The following is an 18,224-nucleotide window of genomic DNA, read 5'->3' as shown; positions in this document are numbered from 1 at the left end:
TTTGTGTCCAGATTCTGGAAGAAGCCTATAATCTGGTCCAGGCCCAGGTGTCGGAAGTCTTCCAAGCACTGCAAGAAGAGTGCCAAACCCTGGCTAAGCAACTGGAGGGGACTATTCGCTCAGACATGGATCAGATAGTGAATTCAAAGGAGTTTTTAGCTACGAAGATCAAAGGTCAATGGGCAGAGTACATTGTTGTCAGCTAAAGCTATGCACGAAATCTTGACTATGAACATCTCCCCTGAAGTAATGTAATCAAAGGTCCTAAGACGAGGCCTCTAGATGTGGTAGTCAACTTTGGATTATAAAGCTCACAAATATTTTGCTTTTTTTGTGATATCTGTGTAAGGGCAGTGTGCTAGTTGTGATTCACAAGCCAGAGCCCCCACGGAATATTCATCTCTTTTTGCTCAATGCACACACAACCTTATCGGGTTGGCTCGGGGGGGGGAGGGAAAGGATTTCTCTTCAATGCTCTGGCATAGAGGTTTCTTCAAACAATCAGTCATAGTAAATGATGGCAGATAAAGACCTTTCTCCTAGGACAAACAGGCAGCATATTCTTACCTGTGGGTGACGTCATCAGACAGCATTGAAAGTGAACGGTCGCGTTAAGTTTTAAGAAACTTTGCAACTGCCCTCACCACGCCTGCACAAGTGCCTTCCCATCCGATGTAGGCTCGCGGTACCTCATTTCTTCGTTCTCTGCGGGAGCGAAGATGCGTTCGGGACTTTGTCTGGTACGCGCGCCTTCGGCCCTCTTCGCTTTCCTGGCTGTCGGTCATTGTTTTTCTTTTTTTTTTCTTTCTTTTCACGATGGGTTTCTGCCCTATTGGGAAGTTTCTCATGCCATGGTGTGAGCCATTTACTAGGTCTTTCTAGCCTTCAGACGTCTTTTTCTTTTGGTTAACAAATTTAAACATTGAGTTTAACCTTGCCAATGCTATATTCCCGCCCATGTCGAAACCGTTGACAGGTTTTTAAAAGTGCTGTCGGTGCCAGTGGCCTGTATCCCTAACTGACCCACATAGCTGGTGTTTACAGAGTTTAGGCTCCTCCGCTGGCAGTCGAGGGGGAAAACACACGGTGTGCCGTTTTGTGAATCGGGTCGGTTCTTTAGTGAATCGGGGCCTTATACTCTTCCAATGTGCCTTTAATGTAAGCCTGTAACCAACATAAATAAAAAACCCACTTGAAAAGATGTGCCTTTAGCTTTTTACAAAAAAGTGATAATACATGTTTATCATTCTTAACTCACCCAGCCAGACATTCCAAAAGTATGGGCGGCCTACTTTCTCCTGCCACCCTCCCCCCTCCCAGGTCTGTCTTCCTTTCAATTAGCAGCCCTGGCCACCCCTTGTCTGCCCCCAGTGAATCTGGCATGAGCACTTTGCAGAGTTGCATGTACGACAGCATAAGGCTTCCTGCATTGGCTGGAATTTCAACAACATAATAATAATAACTTTATTTTTGTATACCGCCATACCCCGAAGAGTTCTAGGCGGTTCACATGGGTTAGAACAAATTACAAGAGGTTACATGCCAAATTGATCATAGAGTTGCGAGTAGCAAGGAGAAAGTAGTTACAAGTGGTTACATTCCAAATTGATCATAGAATTACGAACTACAAGGAGGAGGAAGAAGGGGGGAGAGGAGGGAGGCGGGGGGGGGGGAGAAGTTTCGGTAGGAGGGAGGAGTAGGATTGAAGGAAGGGGCATTAGGGACTTTAAGGGTCTTGCTCTCGGAATAGGTGGGTTTTAAGTGTTTTTCTGAAGTCGAGGTAGTTGTGGGCTTTGAGGACCATTTGGGCCAGCCAAGGGTTTAGTTTGGCAGCTTGGAAGGCATAGGTTTTGTCGAGGAATTTTTTTGAGTGGCATAGTTTTAGGGAGAGGTAGGCGAAGAGTTGGATTTTGCTGGAGGTCTTATAGTTGTGGTTTAGGGTAAAGTGAGGGGTGATGTAGCTTGGGGATAAACCAAATATTGTTTTGTAGCAAAAGCAGGCGAATTTGAATATGATTCTGGATTCTAGTGGGAGCCAGTGGAGTTTGTGGTAGAAGGGGGTAATGTGGTCCCATTTTTTCAGGTCAAATATGAGGCGGACAGCAGTGTTCTGGATCATCCTAAGTCTCCTGATGGCTTTCTTTGTGGTGCACAAGTAAATGATGTTGCAATAGTCCAATATGCTGAGGATGGAGGATTGTACTAAGAGGCGGAAGGAAGTGTCGTCAAAGTATTTTTTTATGGTGCGAAGTTTCCATAGTGTCGAGATACTTTTTCTGACTGTGATATCGGTGTGTTTCTCCAGGGATAGATGTTTGTCTAGTGTTACTCCTAGTATTTTTAAGGTTTGTTCGAGGGGGAAAGTGGATCCTTTTACTTGAATTGAGGTATCTTTGATTTTGTCATTGGGGGTTGCTAGGAAGAATTTTGTTTTGTCTGGGTTTAGTTTTAGTCTGTAGGATAGCATCCAGAGATCTATCTGATTCAGTATGCTTGTGAGGGAGTTGAGGAGCTCTTGAGTGAAACTGGTTAGAGGGATGACTATGGTAATGTCATCTGCGTAGATAAAGAATTTTAGCTTGAGGTTTTGCAGGAGGTTTCCTAGGGAGGTGAGGTAGATATTGAACAGGGTGTGGGACAGGGGGGAGCCCTGAGGCACACCGCAAGAGTTTACCCATGAGTAGGAGAAGGAGTCATTTTTAAATACCCTGTAAGATCTGTTCCGTAGGAATCCGTTGAACCAGTTGAGGACCTGGCCGGAGATGCCAATACAGGCAAGGTAGTTTAGGAGAATGTCGTGGTCGACTAGATCGAAAGCACTGCTCAGGTCCAGTTGTAAAATCAGGGCACTGGATCCCCGGCTGAAGAGTGTGTGTATGTGGTCTAGGAGGGAGGCTATGATGGTTTTGGTACTGTGATTGGAGCGAAAGCCTGATTGGTTGTCATTGAGGATATCAAATTTTTCTAGGTATTTGGTTAGTTCGGCGTTTACCATCCCTTCTGCAATTTTGGTGAATAGCGGGATGCTTGCGATTGGTCTGTAGTTGGACGGGGTGTTGGGTGGTTCATTCTTGTTTTTTATGATAGGAGTTATTGAGATGTGGCCTTGTTCTGCTGGAAAACTGCCAGTGGTTAGTAGGAGGTTTACCCAGGTCTGTCTTCCTTTCAATTAGCAGCCCTGGCCACCCCTTGTCTGCCTCCAGTGAATCTGGCATGAGCACTTTGCAGAGTTGCATGTACGACAGCATAAGGCTTCCTGCATTGGCTGGAATTTCAACAACACAGGCCTGGACCCAGGCGCTGCTTTTGGTCACTTAAGCAGACTATATTTGCACTATATTTGCAGACTGGAGACTATAGAGCATGTTTCCTTATATTTTATCCTATGTTTTGTACATTAGCTATGGTGTCTGAACCAATGTGGAAGTGCTGTGCCGAGAATATCCAGCCATTTTTGACGTCTGTATTGGAGGAACTTATGGGCCCAGTAAGCTCTGGATTCAGCGAAGTCCGTTCACTGTTTGAAAATGAAGTCAACGAGATCGGCCGGAATTTTCAGGCAACAAATGACGAGGCTCAGCTGAAGGAGGTAAAGCATAAATTATTTGGATTTCGTTTCATGGTATCGGAACCATTTTGTAATACAACTTATAGAGTTTTGTAAATACCCACCTTAAAAAAAAAGATAAAAAGAATTTACTAACTTTCATGTTGACAAATTTTACTTTGGGATCATAGAGCTAACAGATTTAATATTGGGCATATGCTATATAGTACAGAAGTTATAAGTCAATAGTATTCAAGTTTCCTTATCAGCCCTCTAGACTGGTCAAAAGCTTGGGTTATACATGCCTACCAGCAGATGGCGACCAACATCTTGACCGGTCTGGAGAGCTGCTAAGGAAAATTGAATGAAATACTCTTGATTCATAACTTCCATATTGTATAGTAATTAGCGTGTAAGACCTAATTTCTCCTTCAAGTTTATTATGCCGACTTTTACAAAGCCGTAGTAGAGGTTTTTTACTGCCGACTGGCAAAATAAACGCTCATAGAATTCCTATGAGCGTCGGAGCATTTACCTCACCGGCCCACAGTAGAATCTTCTTTTTTTTTTTTTAAACTGAGATCCGTGATTCATGTTAGATCTCAAGTGTTACTCGGCCTCTCTATCTTCATATTTTGCTGCTCATTTCTGCATATCCAAGTGAACTGATACAGAAAACACACTACTGTAACTTTTTTATTTTTTTATTTTTTTTGTTTTTCAATTTTTATTAGAATTTTGTAATAAAAACAATAACAATATAATCACCACAAGAACACTTCTGTAGAATAGTACAACAACTCGATATAGCCCACAAAGTAATCAGTGCGCAATAATACCCCAATCCCACAGCCCATCATATAATACCATATAATAAAATAAGATAAAAAGAAAACAAGAAAAACATCAACATAATATTCACTATGCGGAAGTCCCCTTGTTGTTTCTGCAAAGAGACTCCCAAACAACCACCCTACCCCTTCCCCCCTAACCCCCCCCTCCCCACTCTACAGAAAGATAGGATCAAATACAATGAAAAATGTTGTCCCAAGTCCGCTTCTGACTGTCATAATAGCCATAATGCTTAGCAGCTAAACATTCCATCTGAGCAAGTTTTCGTAATTTTTCCAACCATTCAACTTCTGGTGGAGCAACTAACTTCTTTTAATGATTTGTCCCCAGTTTTTGTATGGAAATATTCCAGAATTGGTTAAAAATAACATATCTAGTTATATTCCAAAACAATCTTTGCGTTCTGAGAATTGGGCTCTGCTAAAGACAACTGTGAATCTAAGGTTGGTCAATACTGGCAAAAAGACTCTTTGCTGTGCAGGAGTTATGATTTGGAACTCTTTGGTAGGACAGATATGGAATTGTTGCGAGAGGGGTATGTTTAGAAAATTACTTAAAACCAAGTTATTTGTTGATGCTTTCTTTTAGTCATACTTTTTTATTAGGTAAATCTGATGTTTGTGATCCACAGTTACTTTATTAATCTCTATCCATGACGCGATATTAACGTTTATCTGTTTTAAGTTCTGTTTCTATGCAAAGCTATGCTAGCATTTTTTTAGCTATGAATTTTTAGACCTTTGTATGTCTATCTTTTTATGTTTTAAGATTATATATGTACACTTTGTTAACCATTTAGTTGTAAACGGTATAGAAATTTTTAAAATAAATCAAGAAATCTGTTTCTGGGCTTGGGATGCAGAGATTGAGCCTGCTGGCAAATCTACCATCAAACTCCAAGAAAATGGAAGTCTGTTATTTGAAAGTCAATCTGCTGAGAGAACAACTCCAGGACCTCAAAAGCCGCTTTAAGTTCTACTGTATTGACTTTGTGGTTCAGAGGACACAGAATTACATGCAGGAGGTGAGAGAGAGATATATATATATATTTTTTTTTTTGTAATATCTTTATTGATTCAAAAGTTAGGCAATGTAGAAGCTTTCAAACCACAAATAGAAATGAGATCAAAACCTGAAAAGTGCAGCTTAAGGCTTTCAAAAGTAAGACGATAAAACCCAGCTGCTGAATATTTTTGAACAGTAGAACACAGCAGAACAGAACAAAACAAATTGAGCTCCAAGATACTACTTGGGTAACGTGACCAATTTTTTTCCTCAAAACGGGACATCTACTAATTTCCAGTCCCGCCCCCAATCCCACCCTGACTGTGCATCCTTTCTTTCTTTCTTTTTCCCTCCCCCTTTCTTTCTTTCTCTATCCCTGCCCCCCTTTATTTCTGTCTCTCTTTCTCTCTCCCTGCCCCCTTTCTTTCTTTTTTTCTCTGTCCCTGCCCTCTTTCTTTTTTTCTTTATCTCTCTCTCCCTGCCCCCCTTTTTTTCTTTCTCTCTTCTCTCCCTGCCCCCCCCCCCAAGTCACCACCGATTTCTCCAGCAACAGGCCAGGTGCATGCAACAACTGCACAAGCCTTCTCTCCCTCCACCCCCCTGACGTCAATTCTGACATCGGAGGGGAAGTTCCGGGCCAGCCAGGCCCCGGAACTTCCTCTCCGATGTCAGAATTGATGTCGAGGGGAGGGGGAAGGCTTGTACAGTCACTGCACGCACCTGATTTGTTCCTGCGTCGGCATTGTTCCCGGGCAATCGACTCACGTTGCCTTTGTACTTTTGCCCTGATCTCGCGAAGGTTGTTGCAGACACGAGGATGAAACTACGAGTGCCTGTGGGGCTCAAACTTGCCAGGTACTAGCAGCGTAGGGCTCTCACGGGAGTCTGAAAGAGAGAAAGCTTTACTGGCGCTGGCCAAGGTGGACTCTGAGGGAGGGGAAGCTGAAAAAGGCTGCCTCAAGTTGTCAAAGGGAAACAAGCGGGTTGATTCTCCCTACGCTAGAGAGAACACTGCAGTGGGTTGCTCAAAATCGGGACTCTTCGGGACAACAGGACAAGTTAATTAAAAACGGAACAGTCCCGTTCAAAACGGGACGTATGGTCACATTATACTTGGGATGTGTTTTATAGTCTTTGATTTTCCCTGGGCATTATCAGTCCAATAGAAAACTTTTTCAAACTGTTTTTGCATTGATAAAATTTCCCATGATTGGAATACCATCCTGTAGGGGGCTGTTGCACTTGTTCTAAATTTGTTTTCCTTGAAATGTAAGCCATAATTCTGTCAAATGTCTCTGTTTCTAGCTCATGGAAAATGCAGTGTTCACTTTTGAGCAGCTTCTGTCTCACACCCTTAAAGGGGATTCATCCAAAGCTGCAGTCGCCATAGAGAGAGTAAAACTCCGTGTGCTGAAGGTAGACCAATGTTATGTTTTGCGTCTTTTAAGTTTCAAATGTCTACCAAGGGGTGCCAACAAGTTCTCAGTCCGACCAAGAAGAGAACGATGTGGATATGGTTCACCCAATGCTCTGAAACAATATCAGAAACAGAGAATTTTGTTCCTGCAAATTGGCGCTTAACAAAATAAGATAATACAGGACTCTTTACAGCTAAAATGACAAAATAATGGTCAGAATTTAGTAAAGTGGTTGGTTGGGTTGAGAACTTTTCAGCACTCTCTTGTCTGTCTGTCTCTTTCTCTCTCTCAAGATATTGATCTATAGATTATTGTAAAAGTAAATGTCTCCCCCCTTCTGTCAAAACGTCACTGGCTTCCAGTAATTTCTAGGGTACATTTTAAAGGTGCCTGCCTAACATTCAAGATCCTACATCCTACTCTTCCGCCCCTAATTCCACTATCATTACATTACATTAGGGATTTCTATTCCGCCATTACCTTGCGGGTCAAGGCGGCTTACAAAAGATTAATAAAATGGGGGTTACAATGGGAGAACTGTTGATTAACTAGAGAGGTAAGTAGTAGATCTTTTAACATTTCTCGGGTTGTTAAGGGTAAGGCGGCTTACAAAAGAATTAAAAGGGGGTAACAATGGAAGCACAATTGTTCCTAGTGAAGTAAAGAGTGGATCAATTGTCAATTCTAGAGTTATTAAGAGTACGTGACGTTATGGCTGCTTCAGGAATTTCTTGAAAAGTATTGTTTTTATGTCTTTTCTGAATGTCTTGTAGTCTGGGGTGGTCGTCAGAAGGATCTTGGAATTCTCCGAGACCTGACAGTACCAGATCCACCCAAAAACGTAAACTATCTTTCCCCTCGTTAAAAGGCATCACCTATGCAGGAAAATGAGGGAAATCTCTTTTCTTCAAAATCACTGACCTTTGGAATAATCTTTCTGCCCTGCTGCGGAATCTGGGCTCCTTCCGATTATTCCAAAAGCATCTGAAAACTTGGCTCTTCTCAAAAATGCAAATCTCGCTACCCTCTTTATAACCACTAATTCTTATTATGTTTTTCCCTCATTTATTAAAGTACCTGTAAACCGTGCCGAGTTCTATCTTTTTTTAATTTAATTTAAATCTTTAATTCTTTATTGTATTTTCATCATATAACAATAAAAAACAATTCAAAAAGAAAAATACCATAGAAACAGCAATATAGCTAATTAGCACAAATCAAAACATTCCTGCATGATAATTACAGGTCAATTAATACATTCCAAAGTTAGTTAGTCCACAAGAAGAGGGACGGAGCTATAATATGACTGAATAAACTTGATGGCACTTGATAGTCTCCAAGCAATGTCAATGAGCAGATTAACTGAGGTACATATTAGAGAATGACACGGTGACAAAATTCATCACCGCGGGAAACCATCTTCATGTCATTCTTTAAGGAGAGAGGGAAGAATCAGAGTAAAATTGGGCACAACCACTGACCCGCAAGCTTTGCTTTGAAGAATGCTGATGTAGAAGGACCGAGGTTGAAACAGACACTACAGAATGACAGTCTCTGGTATCCAGAGCAGATATTGTGATGTCATAATGCCTCATTCCACCAGTGCTTAAGAGCCAATCACATCAGTGATGTCACAATGGCTTCATTATCCTTGGTTCCCATAAGAATCAGAGTATGAATGGCCACAACCACTGACCCGCAAGCTTTGCTTTGAAGAGTGCTGATGTAGAAGGACCGAGGTTGAAACAGACACTACAGAATGACAGTCTCTGGTATCCAGAGCAGATATTGTGATGTCATAATGCCTCATTCCAAAAGTGCCTAAGAGCCAATCACATCAGTGATGTCACAATGGCTTCATTATCCTTGGTTCCCATAAGAATCAGAGTATGAATGGCCACAACCACTGACCCGCAAGCTTTGCTTTGAAGAGTGCTGGTGTAGAAGGACTGAGGTTGAAACAGACACTACAGAATGACAGTCTCTGGTATCCAGAGCAGATATTGTGATGTCATAATGCCTCATTCCATCAGTGCCTAAGAGCCAATCACATCAGTGATGTCACAATGGCTTCATTATCCTTGGCTCACATAAGAATCAGAGTATGAATGGCCACAACCACTGACCCGCAAGCTTTGCTTTGAAGAATGCTGGTGTAGAAGGACCAAGGTTAAAATAGACACTAAAAAATGACATGGGATTATTTCCCGCGGTTATCCGCGGGGACGGGAATGGTGATGAATTTTGTCACCGTGTCATTCTCTAGTACAAATCTCATGAAACAGGTAGGGACTGTGTGGAAATAAATTTGGACAAGTTCCTGGAGGAAAAGTCCATAGTCTGTTATTGAGAAAGACATGTGGGAAGCCACTGCTTGCCCTGGCTCGGTAGCATGGAATATTGCTACTCCTTGGGTTTTGGCCAGGTACTAGTGACCTGGATTGGCCATTGTGAGAACAGGCTACTGGGCTTGATGAACCATTGGTCTGACCCAGTAAGGCTGTCCTTATGTTTTTATATCTGTACTCTATGGTCCATGTAAATTATGTTAGGTTTCATGGAAATATGCTAGAATTGCAATACTTACGACACTCAGCAGTAACTTTTGATGTCTTCTATATTGACAGCAATATGACTATGACAGCAGCAGCACAAGGAAAAAAATATTTCAGGAAGCTTTGGTTCAGATCACTTTGCCGACCCTGCAGAAGACGATGGCTTCAACTTGCAAACCAGTAAGTATAGATCAGTGGTTCCCAAACCTGTCCTGGGGGGACCCCCAGCCAGTCAGGTTTTCAAGATATCCCTAATGAATATGCATGAGAGAGATTTGCATACCTGTCACTTCCATTATATGCAAATCTCTCTCATGCATATTCATTAGGGATACCTTGAAAACCTGACTGGCTGGGGGGTCCCCCAGGACAGGTTTGGGAACCACTGGTATAGATGCTCAATATTCAGTTAGGTTAAAGGAAGATCCTTTCATTCCAAAGTAAGAGAGGAAGTGTAATATGGTGGGGAGAATGCCTGACTTCTTCAGGTTGTAACACTCTTTCTGCCCCAAAACATTGCTTTAATACGCGAGTGAATCGAAAATTAAAGGCAACTGTTAAATTACACAATTACTGGAACAGAGCTAGTGAAATGCAACATATGGATTCGTACATTGCATTGTCTGTTGGATAGTTCGTCCTTTAGTCATGTGGCAACCACGAAGCCAGTTTTCGTGGTTGCCACATAAGAGTGTTCGTTTGTTCAGCCAATCAATAAATCATAGTAACTGAACACTTCTTGCTGCTTTGTAATTTCACTTATAAAATGAATGAAATAGACGTTAGTTAGTTACTGGTGTGTACAAAAACCTATAACAATGCCTGTCTATTGATCCCATGGCAGGATCTGGAAATTGGCAGTAGTACCGTATTTTCACGCATATAACGCGCGCGTTATACAAGATTTTACAAACCGCACAATAACCATGCGCGTAATATCCGTGAGCGCGCTGTACAGTTGTTTTCTGTCTTGCTGGCACCCTCCTCCGTCTTCCTGCAGCGTTCGCCGAAAGCCGCGGCAACGGCTTCCATGCGCCTCCTGCGGCTGGGAAGCGTTCCCTCTGACGACGTGACGTCAGAGGAACACTTCTGGGTCAGCCGCAAGAGGCACATAGGACCCGCTGTCCGCGGTTTTCAGTGAAAAGGAGTCACACAGGTGGCTGTATTCAGACTTGGCTCTGAATGGGCTGGCTCCTGAAGGCAGATAAGTTGCAGGGAGCTATATACATGTTTTAAGAAATCCTTAGATCACTCATACTGTAGGGCAGGGGTGTCCAATGTCGGTCCTCGAGGGCCGCAATCCAGTCGGGTTTTCAGGATTTCCCCAATGAATATGCATTGAAAGCAGTGCATGCACGTAGATCTCATGCATATTCATTGGGGAAATCCTGAAAACCCGACTGGATTGCGGCCCTCGAGGACCGACATTGGACACCCCTGCTGTAGGGCTTCATTTTGCATACGAAGCAACAGTTAGATAAATAGGACTTAAACGCTGGCATGGATTATGAAAGTTCAATGAGGAGCAGGCGCGATATACGCGTGGGTGCGCTATAAGGTAATTTTTTTACATAAATGCCTTGTTCCCGCGCGCTATACCCGTGTGCGCGTTGTACACGTGTGTGCGTTATGTGCGTGAAAATACGGTATTTTATTTATTTAAATAAAAACACTTTTATCCTGCATATCCAAACTTGCAGATGTACATGTAAGTACAATGTATGTATGAATGGTAGCACACATGAGACAGAGCCATGGAACAAGTGCAGGAAGAAAAAAATAAATACAATGTTTGTGTTTTTAATTGATTTTGCCTTGAACTTCGTAGGAACTTCAAAAGTTTGAACAGTTCATTTTTGCCGATTACACAAACGTGATACAAGTTGAAAATGTCTACGAGGAGATTTTACTTCAGATGCTTCTTGATGAGGCCGTCAAAGGTAGGAGGAAGCTTTAGACCAGGGGTGTCCAACCTTTTGGCTTCACCGGGCCGCATTGGCCGGAAAAAATGTTCCTGGGGGCCGCATAAACGTGCAAACGCTGCAGTAAGACACAGGAGGGAGCCGGCAAGACAGTAAACACCCAGGGGCAGCAAAGGAAAACACTGCGTCGCCCTCGACCGGGGCCACACAAAACACTTCACAGGGCCGCATGCGGCCCTTGGGCCGCAGGTTGGACACCCCTGCTTTAGACATTCCCAAATCGTGATGCTGTAAGAATCTAGTCCGCAGGTTATAAAATCTGATTAGGAAACCTGCTCAGAGGCTCAGTTAAATCCCTGTTGATGAAATATTCAAAGAGCAAATGTTACAATTTGTTTCGTGATATGTTTTGCTAATATATAAAAGTTTGAACATGACATTTCACAAACAAGGTATCGTTTGCTTTTTTGTCTCTTATTTATTTCATGTGCACAGAGAAATTCCCAAAGAACAACTTAATTTGGTTTGAATAATTAAAGGCACAAAACTACACCAGAAAAAAAAAGCAACCACCACCAAACAAATTGATCCAGCCGTCTGATTATTTATTTAAAAGATTTCAACCAACAGTTTCCAAAGTTGAAAGTAGTTTCTAGTGCACATACCAAACCATGACTCAAACTGATGAAACAGTCACAATGTAAATATAGTAGTACTCGAAAGGGTCCAGAGAAGAGCGACAAAAATGGTTAAGGGGCTGGAGGAGTTGCCGTACAATGAGAGGCTAGAGAAACTGGGCCTCTTCTCCCTTGAAAAGAGGAGACACAGAGGGGACATGTTCGAAACGTTCCAAGATACTGAAGGGAATAGACTTAGTAGAGAAAGAGAGATTGTTCGCCCTCTCCAAGGTGGAGAGAACGAGAGGGCACTCGCTAAAGTTAGAAGGGGAAAGATTCCGTACAAACGTAAGGAAGTTCTTTCTTCACCCAGAGAGTGGTAGAAATCTGGAAGGCTCTTCCGGAGGCTGTTATAGGGGAATACACCCTTCAGGGACTCAAGACAAAGTAGATAAAGACAGACTGTTCACACTCTTCAAGGTAGGGAGAACGAGAGGGCACTCTCTAAAGTTGAAAGGGGATAGATTCCGTACAAACGTAAGGAAGTTCTTCTTCACCCAGAGAGTGGTAGAAAACTGGAACGCTCTTCTGGAGGCTGTTATAGGGGAAAACACCCTCCAGGGATTCAAGACAAGGTTGGATAAGTTCCTACTGGAACAGAACATAAAAAGGTACTGAAGAGAGAATGAGAGGACACTCTCTAAAGTTGAAAGGGGATAGATTCCGTGCAAACGTAAGGAAGTTCTTCTTCACCCAGAGAGTGGTAGAAATCTGGAAGGCTCTTCCGGAGGCTGTTATAGGGGAAAACACCCTCCAGGGATTCAAGACAAAGTTAGACAAGTTCCTGCTGAACCGGAACGTACGCAGGTAGGGCTAGTCTCAGTTAGGGCAAATGTAAGGAAGTTCTTCTTCACCCAGAGAGTGGTGGAAAACTGGAACGCTCTTCCGGAGGCTGTTATAGAGGAAAACACCCTCCAGGGATTCAAGACAAAGTTAGACAAGTTCCTGCTGAACCGGAACGTACGCAGGTAGGGCTAGTCTCAGTTAGGGCAAACGTAAGGAAGTTCTTCTTCACCCAGAGAGTGGTGGAAAACTGGAATGCTCTTCTGGAGGCTGTTATAGGGGAAAACACCCTCCAGGGATTCAAGACAAAGTTAGACAAGTTCCTGGTGAGCAAAAGCGTACGCTGGTAGGGCTAGTCTCAGTTAGGGCAAATGTAAGGAAGTTCTTCTTCACCTAGAGAGTGATGGAAAACTGGAACGCTCTTCCGGAGGCTGTTATAGAGGAAAACACCCTCCAGGGATTCAAGACAAAGTTAGACAAGTTCCTGCTGAACCGGAACGTACGCAGGTAGGGCTAGTCTCAGTTAGGGCGCTGGTCTTTGACCTAAGGGCCGCCACGTGAGCGGACTGCTGGGCACAATGGACCCCTGGTCTGACCCAGCAGCAGCATCTTATGTTCTTATTAACAGCATGATCTGATAATGCCATTGCAGCGCAGAGGTTAAAGCTACAGCCTCAGCACGTTGTGGGTTCAAGCCGACGCTGCTCCTTGTGGCCCTGGACAAGTCACTTAATCTCCCTCCCCCTTGCCCCAAGTACATTAGGACAGATTGTGAGTCCACTGGGACAGACAAGGAAAAATGCTTGAATACCTGAATAAATTCAAGGAAACAGTTCTGGGAGAACGGTATAGAAAATTAAATATGCCGTGCAAAGCCTTTGGGAATGCAAGGCTAGCCAGCTGAATTGGTCGTCTTGCTGCCTGCATACTTGTCCCCAAATTTGTGTGCACAACATAATTGAGGGGTCTTTTAATTAAGGCGCACCAACCAATTTAATGCGTGCTAAATGCTAAGGCATCCATTATATTCTATGGGCGCTTTAGCATGTGCGCTAAATCAGTTAGCGTACCTTAATAATAGGACCCCTGAGTAACGAGCAATTAGCACTGATAATCTGCTTCTTACCAAGCAATTATTAGTGTTAAATGATTTTAATTTAAATCTATATGCACACATTTAGACACAGGATCTACGCCTTCATTTTACACGTGGTGACGAGAAGGGGTTCAATGAAATGGGAGAGTCTTGGGCAGACCAGGAACATTCCTCAAAGTTATAGACAGAATTATAGAATAAGGGGGCATCTGAGCTTAACTTTAGACATGAGGATTAAAGTTAGGCTCAAATCCTAGTCTATAAACTGAGCCTAACTACTTGACTTTATTTTCAGCATTTATTTTTTTGTAAGTACCATTGCACACACAAACAATTATGAAGAATTCAGGAAACACCTAAAAACTTACCTATTCTTGAAACACCTAGGCAACGAACCGGAACATCAACCCCCTCGTAACACCATCACATAACTAAACTCGCAAACTGTTAACCCCAACCCCTAATCACTATCCACGAACACTCTATTCAAGTCACGGAATATTTCTACTTCTGAGCAAACAGCTTGGCACTTCCGGGCCTTGCAACACACAAACTGTTGTTAACATTATTAATATTATCAGATGTAACCTGCTTTACTTTATAAGTCATTGTACGAGAAGTATACTGCTATACTCTTTAATTCATTGTACGTAAAGCCTCTCTTTATTGTATTTACATTTTCTTTTACTGTATTAACAATCTCTTTTACTGTAAACCGCCTAGAAGTCGCAAGATAGGTGGCGGTATATAAAAATAAAGTTATTATTATTATTATATAAAGAACTCAGTCCTTGAGGCATGCCTTATTTGATATCTGTATATTGTAGACCAGTGTTCTTCAACCTTTTGACACTTATGGACCGGCGGAAATAAAATAATTATTTTGTGGACCGGCACCGGCCCATGGACCGGCAGTTAAAGAACACTGGGCTAAGTCATGGGCTAGACCCCGCCAATCTCTGCCCCAGACCCCACCCCCATAATAGTACTAGTTGTAACACCATTTTTCCATTCTTTTTTTCATATATACACACAATATAATCGTATTAACAACACATAATGGTTAGCCACAAAATTAAACTACACAAAGCACACTGTATGGTTCTCAACATTCATTCCTACCAGAACACAGATAACCCCTATGCAAATACGGGACCAAAAACGAAAAGTTCTAATATACCCAAATGAAACCCTAAGATGCCACGCTCTGCATGCATGCAGTGCAACCCCAGAGAAATAGAAACAAATGCATTTCTTCCTGAACAGACAGCACTAAATTCAAAACTAAAATCCTTTCCCCTAGCTTTGTTGTCTCCCTCCCTCCATGCTGTGCCTTACCTTCTGGCCTGCTCCCGCCAGGCCCTTTTATGCTGCCCCCTTCCTGGCGTTATCTTCGGGCCGGCTCTTTCATCCTCAGTGCTGCAGTGCACAAAACCATGGGCAGCGGCTCCTCGCACATCCCGCGCTTCCTCTGGAAGCCTTCTATAAAGAGTTTCGCCTCATGCAAAATGGTCGTTTCTTTAATAAGACATTAACTATTTTTTTTCTGAAGCCCTCCAAGTACCTACAAATCCAAAATGCGGCCCTGCAAAGGGTTTGAGTTGGACACCACTGGTCTAGTGTCACCTAACTGGCCTGGATGTCTCTTAAGGCCTGCACTGGTGCCTTTGAAAGTGTGGCAGCAAGCAGGCGCTTGACTCTGCGAATCGGGAGTAAAGGAAAGCAGTTTGCGTTCCTTTCATCTGAGCAGGCCTTGATTATATTTTTGTATTACTGCAGGATAGTCTGGAGCGTTGGGGTCACGGCCCTGAAGCAGTGGCCTAAAAGCCATGAAACAATCATTTTTTTCTAGTTAGTTCTGACTATTTTCAGGCTCCCACCTGCCAGTAATAAGTTACAGTATATGCGAAAGCTTTTGCCAGTGACGCTTGGGTGGAAGAAAGTGGGAACATCTCCCCATGTCTGAGGCTTTTATTTTGCCTTAAAATACTTTTTCTGGCGTTGGTGTGTACTGATCTAACATAAGAACATAAGAATTGGCGCTGCTGGGTCAGACCATTGGTCCATCGTGCCCAGCAGTCTGCTCACGCGGCGGCCCTCTGGTGAAAGACTAGCGCTCTAACTGAGACTATCCCTACCTGCGTACGTTCTGGTTCAGCAGGAACTTGTCTAACTTAGTCTTGAATCTCTGGAGGGTGTTTTCCCCTATAACAGCCTCCAGAAGAGCGTTCCAGTTTTCCACCACTTTCTGGGTGAAGAAGAACTTCCTTACGTTTGTACGGAATCTGTCCCCTTTCAGCTTTAGAGAGTGCCCTCTCGTTCTCCCTACTTTGGAGAGGGTGAACAGTCTGTCTTTATCTACCGTATTTTCGCGGATATAACGCGCACCCGTGTAAAACGCGCACACGGGTATAGCGCGCAGAAATCACGATGATATGTACAAAAACTTTTGTATACCGCGCTCACGGGTATACCGCGCATGATGCCCGACGCTCCTTTCGCCCGCCCTGACTTTCCGTGCGCTCTCCCGACTCTCCGTTCACCTCCCCTGACTTCCGTGCACTGCCCTGACTTTCCGTGCGCTGTCCCGACTCTCCGTTCACCCCCCCTGACTTCCGTGCACTGCCCTGACTTTCCGTGCGCTGTCCCGACTCTCCGTTCACCCCCCCTGACTTTCCGTGCACTGTCCCCCCTTGAAGTCCTGTCCCCCCTTGAAGGTCTGTCCCCATCCTGAAAGCCTGATGCCCCCCCCGACGTCCGATACATCCCCCCCCCGGCAGGACCACTCGCACCCCCACCCCGAAGGACCGCCGACTCCCCAACAATATCGGGCCAGGAGGGAGCCCAAACCCTCCTGGCCACGGCGACCCCCTAACCCCACCCCGCACTACATTACGGGCAGGAGGGATCCCAGGCCCTCCTGCCCTCGACGCAAACCCCCTCCCCCCAACGACCGCCCCCCCCAAGAACCTCCGCCCGTCCCCCAGCCGACCCGCGACCCCCCTGGCCGACCCCCACGACACCCCCACCCGCCTTCCCCGTACCTTTGTGTAGTTGGGCCAGAAGGGAGCCCAAACCCTCCTGGCCACGGCGACCCCCTAACCCCACCCCGCACTACATTACGGGCAGGAGGGATCCCAGGCCCTCCTGCCCTCGACGCAAAACCCCTCCCCCCCCAATGACCGCCCCCCCCAAGAACCTCCGACCGCCCCCCCAGCCGACCCGCGACCCCCCACGACCCCCCCACCCCCCTTCCCCGTACCTTTGGTAGTTGGCCGGACAGACGGGAGCCAAACCCGCCTGTCCGGCAGGCAGCCAACGAAGGAATGAGGCCGGATTGGCCCATCCGTCCTAAAGCTCCGCCTACTGGTGGGGCCTAAGGCGCGTGGGCCAATCAGAATAGGCCCTGGAGCCTTAGGTCCCACCTGGGGGCGCGGCCTGAGGCACATGGTCGGGTTGGGCCCATGTGCCTCAGGCCGCGCCCCCAGGTGGGACCTAAGGCTCCAGGGCCTATTCTGATTGGCCCACGCGCCTTAGGCCCCACCAGTAGGCGGAGCTTTAGGACGGATGGGCCAATCCGGCCTCATTCCTTCGTTGGCTGCCTGCCGGACAGGCGGGTTTGGCTCCCGTCTGTCCGGCCAACTACCAAAGGTACGGGGAAGGGGGGTGGGGGGGTCGTGGGGGTCGGCCAGGGGGGTCGCGGGTCGACTGGGGGGGCGGTCGGAGGTTCTTGGGGGGGGGCGGTCGTTGGGGGGGGAGGGGGGTTTGCGTCCAGGGCAGGAGGGCCTGGGATCCCTCCTGCCCGTAATGTAGTGCGGGGTGGGGTTAGGGGGTCGCCGTGGCCAGGAGGGTTTGGGCTCCCTTCTGGCCCGATATTGTCGGGAAGTCGGCGGTCCTTCGGGGTGGGGGTGCGAGTGGTCCTGCCGGGGGGGGATGTATCGGACGTCGGGGAGTCGGCAGGGCAAGAGGGCTTGGGCTCCCTCTTGCTCCGATCGTGGATGCGGGTGCGGGTGGGAGCGCGTGCGAGCGGTCGTTCGGGGTGGGGGTGCAAGCGGTCCTGCTGGGAGGGTGAATCGGGCGTCGGGCGGGGTGGGAACTATGTTTAAAAACTTTTGTATACCGCGCTCAGGCATATAACGCGCGAGGGGTATGCGCGGTAGGTAAAAACGCGTATAACGCGCGCGTTATATCCGCGAAAATACGGTACTTTGTCTTGAATCCCTGGAGGGTGTTTTCCCCTATAACAGCTTCCAGAAGAGCGTTCCAGTTTTCCACCACTCGCTGGGTGAAGAAGAACTTCCTTACGTTTGTACAGAATCTGTCCCCTTTCAGCTTTAGAGAGTGCCCTCTCGTTCTCCCTACTTTGGAG

General features: G+C 45.4%; 1 protein-coding gene across 2 annotated transcripts in view; it reads left to right on the top strand.

Annotated features, from left to right (window-relative positions):
- Positions 1 to 18,224, top strand: part of NIBAN1 (niban apoptosis regulator 1) — a 143,015-nt gene that overhangs the window by 119,672 nt on the left and 5,119 nt on the right. For both annotated transcript variants that reach the window (XM_033960061.1, XM_033960060.1), the window contains 6 exons: positions 12 to 174; positions 3,402 to 3,589; positions 5,262 to 5,423; positions 6,710 to 6,820; positions 9,450 to 9,557; positions 11,206 to 11,317. In XM_033960061.1, the coding sequence (XP_033815952.1) occupies positions 12 to 174; positions 3,402 to 3,589; positions 5,262 to 5,423; positions 6,710 to 6,820; positions 9,450 to 9,557; positions 11,206 to 11,317 (844 nt within the window). The remainder of the gene's footprint in view (positions 1 to 11; positions 175 to 3,401; positions 3,590 to 5,261; positions 5,424 to 6,709; positions 6,821 to 9,449; positions 9,558 to 11,205; positions 11,318 to 18,224) is intronic.

The sequence above is a fragment of the Geotrypetes seraphini genome, chromosome 10 (genome assembly GCF_902459505.1).
Source record: "Geotrypetes seraphini chromosome 10, aGeoSer1.1, whole genome shotgun sequence".
NCBI classification, from domain to species: Eukaryota; Metazoa; Chordata; class Amphibia; order Gymnophiona; family Dermophiidae; genus Geotrypetes; species Geotrypetes seraphini.
This window is presented reverse-complemented; position numbering and strand designations above follow the sequence as displayed.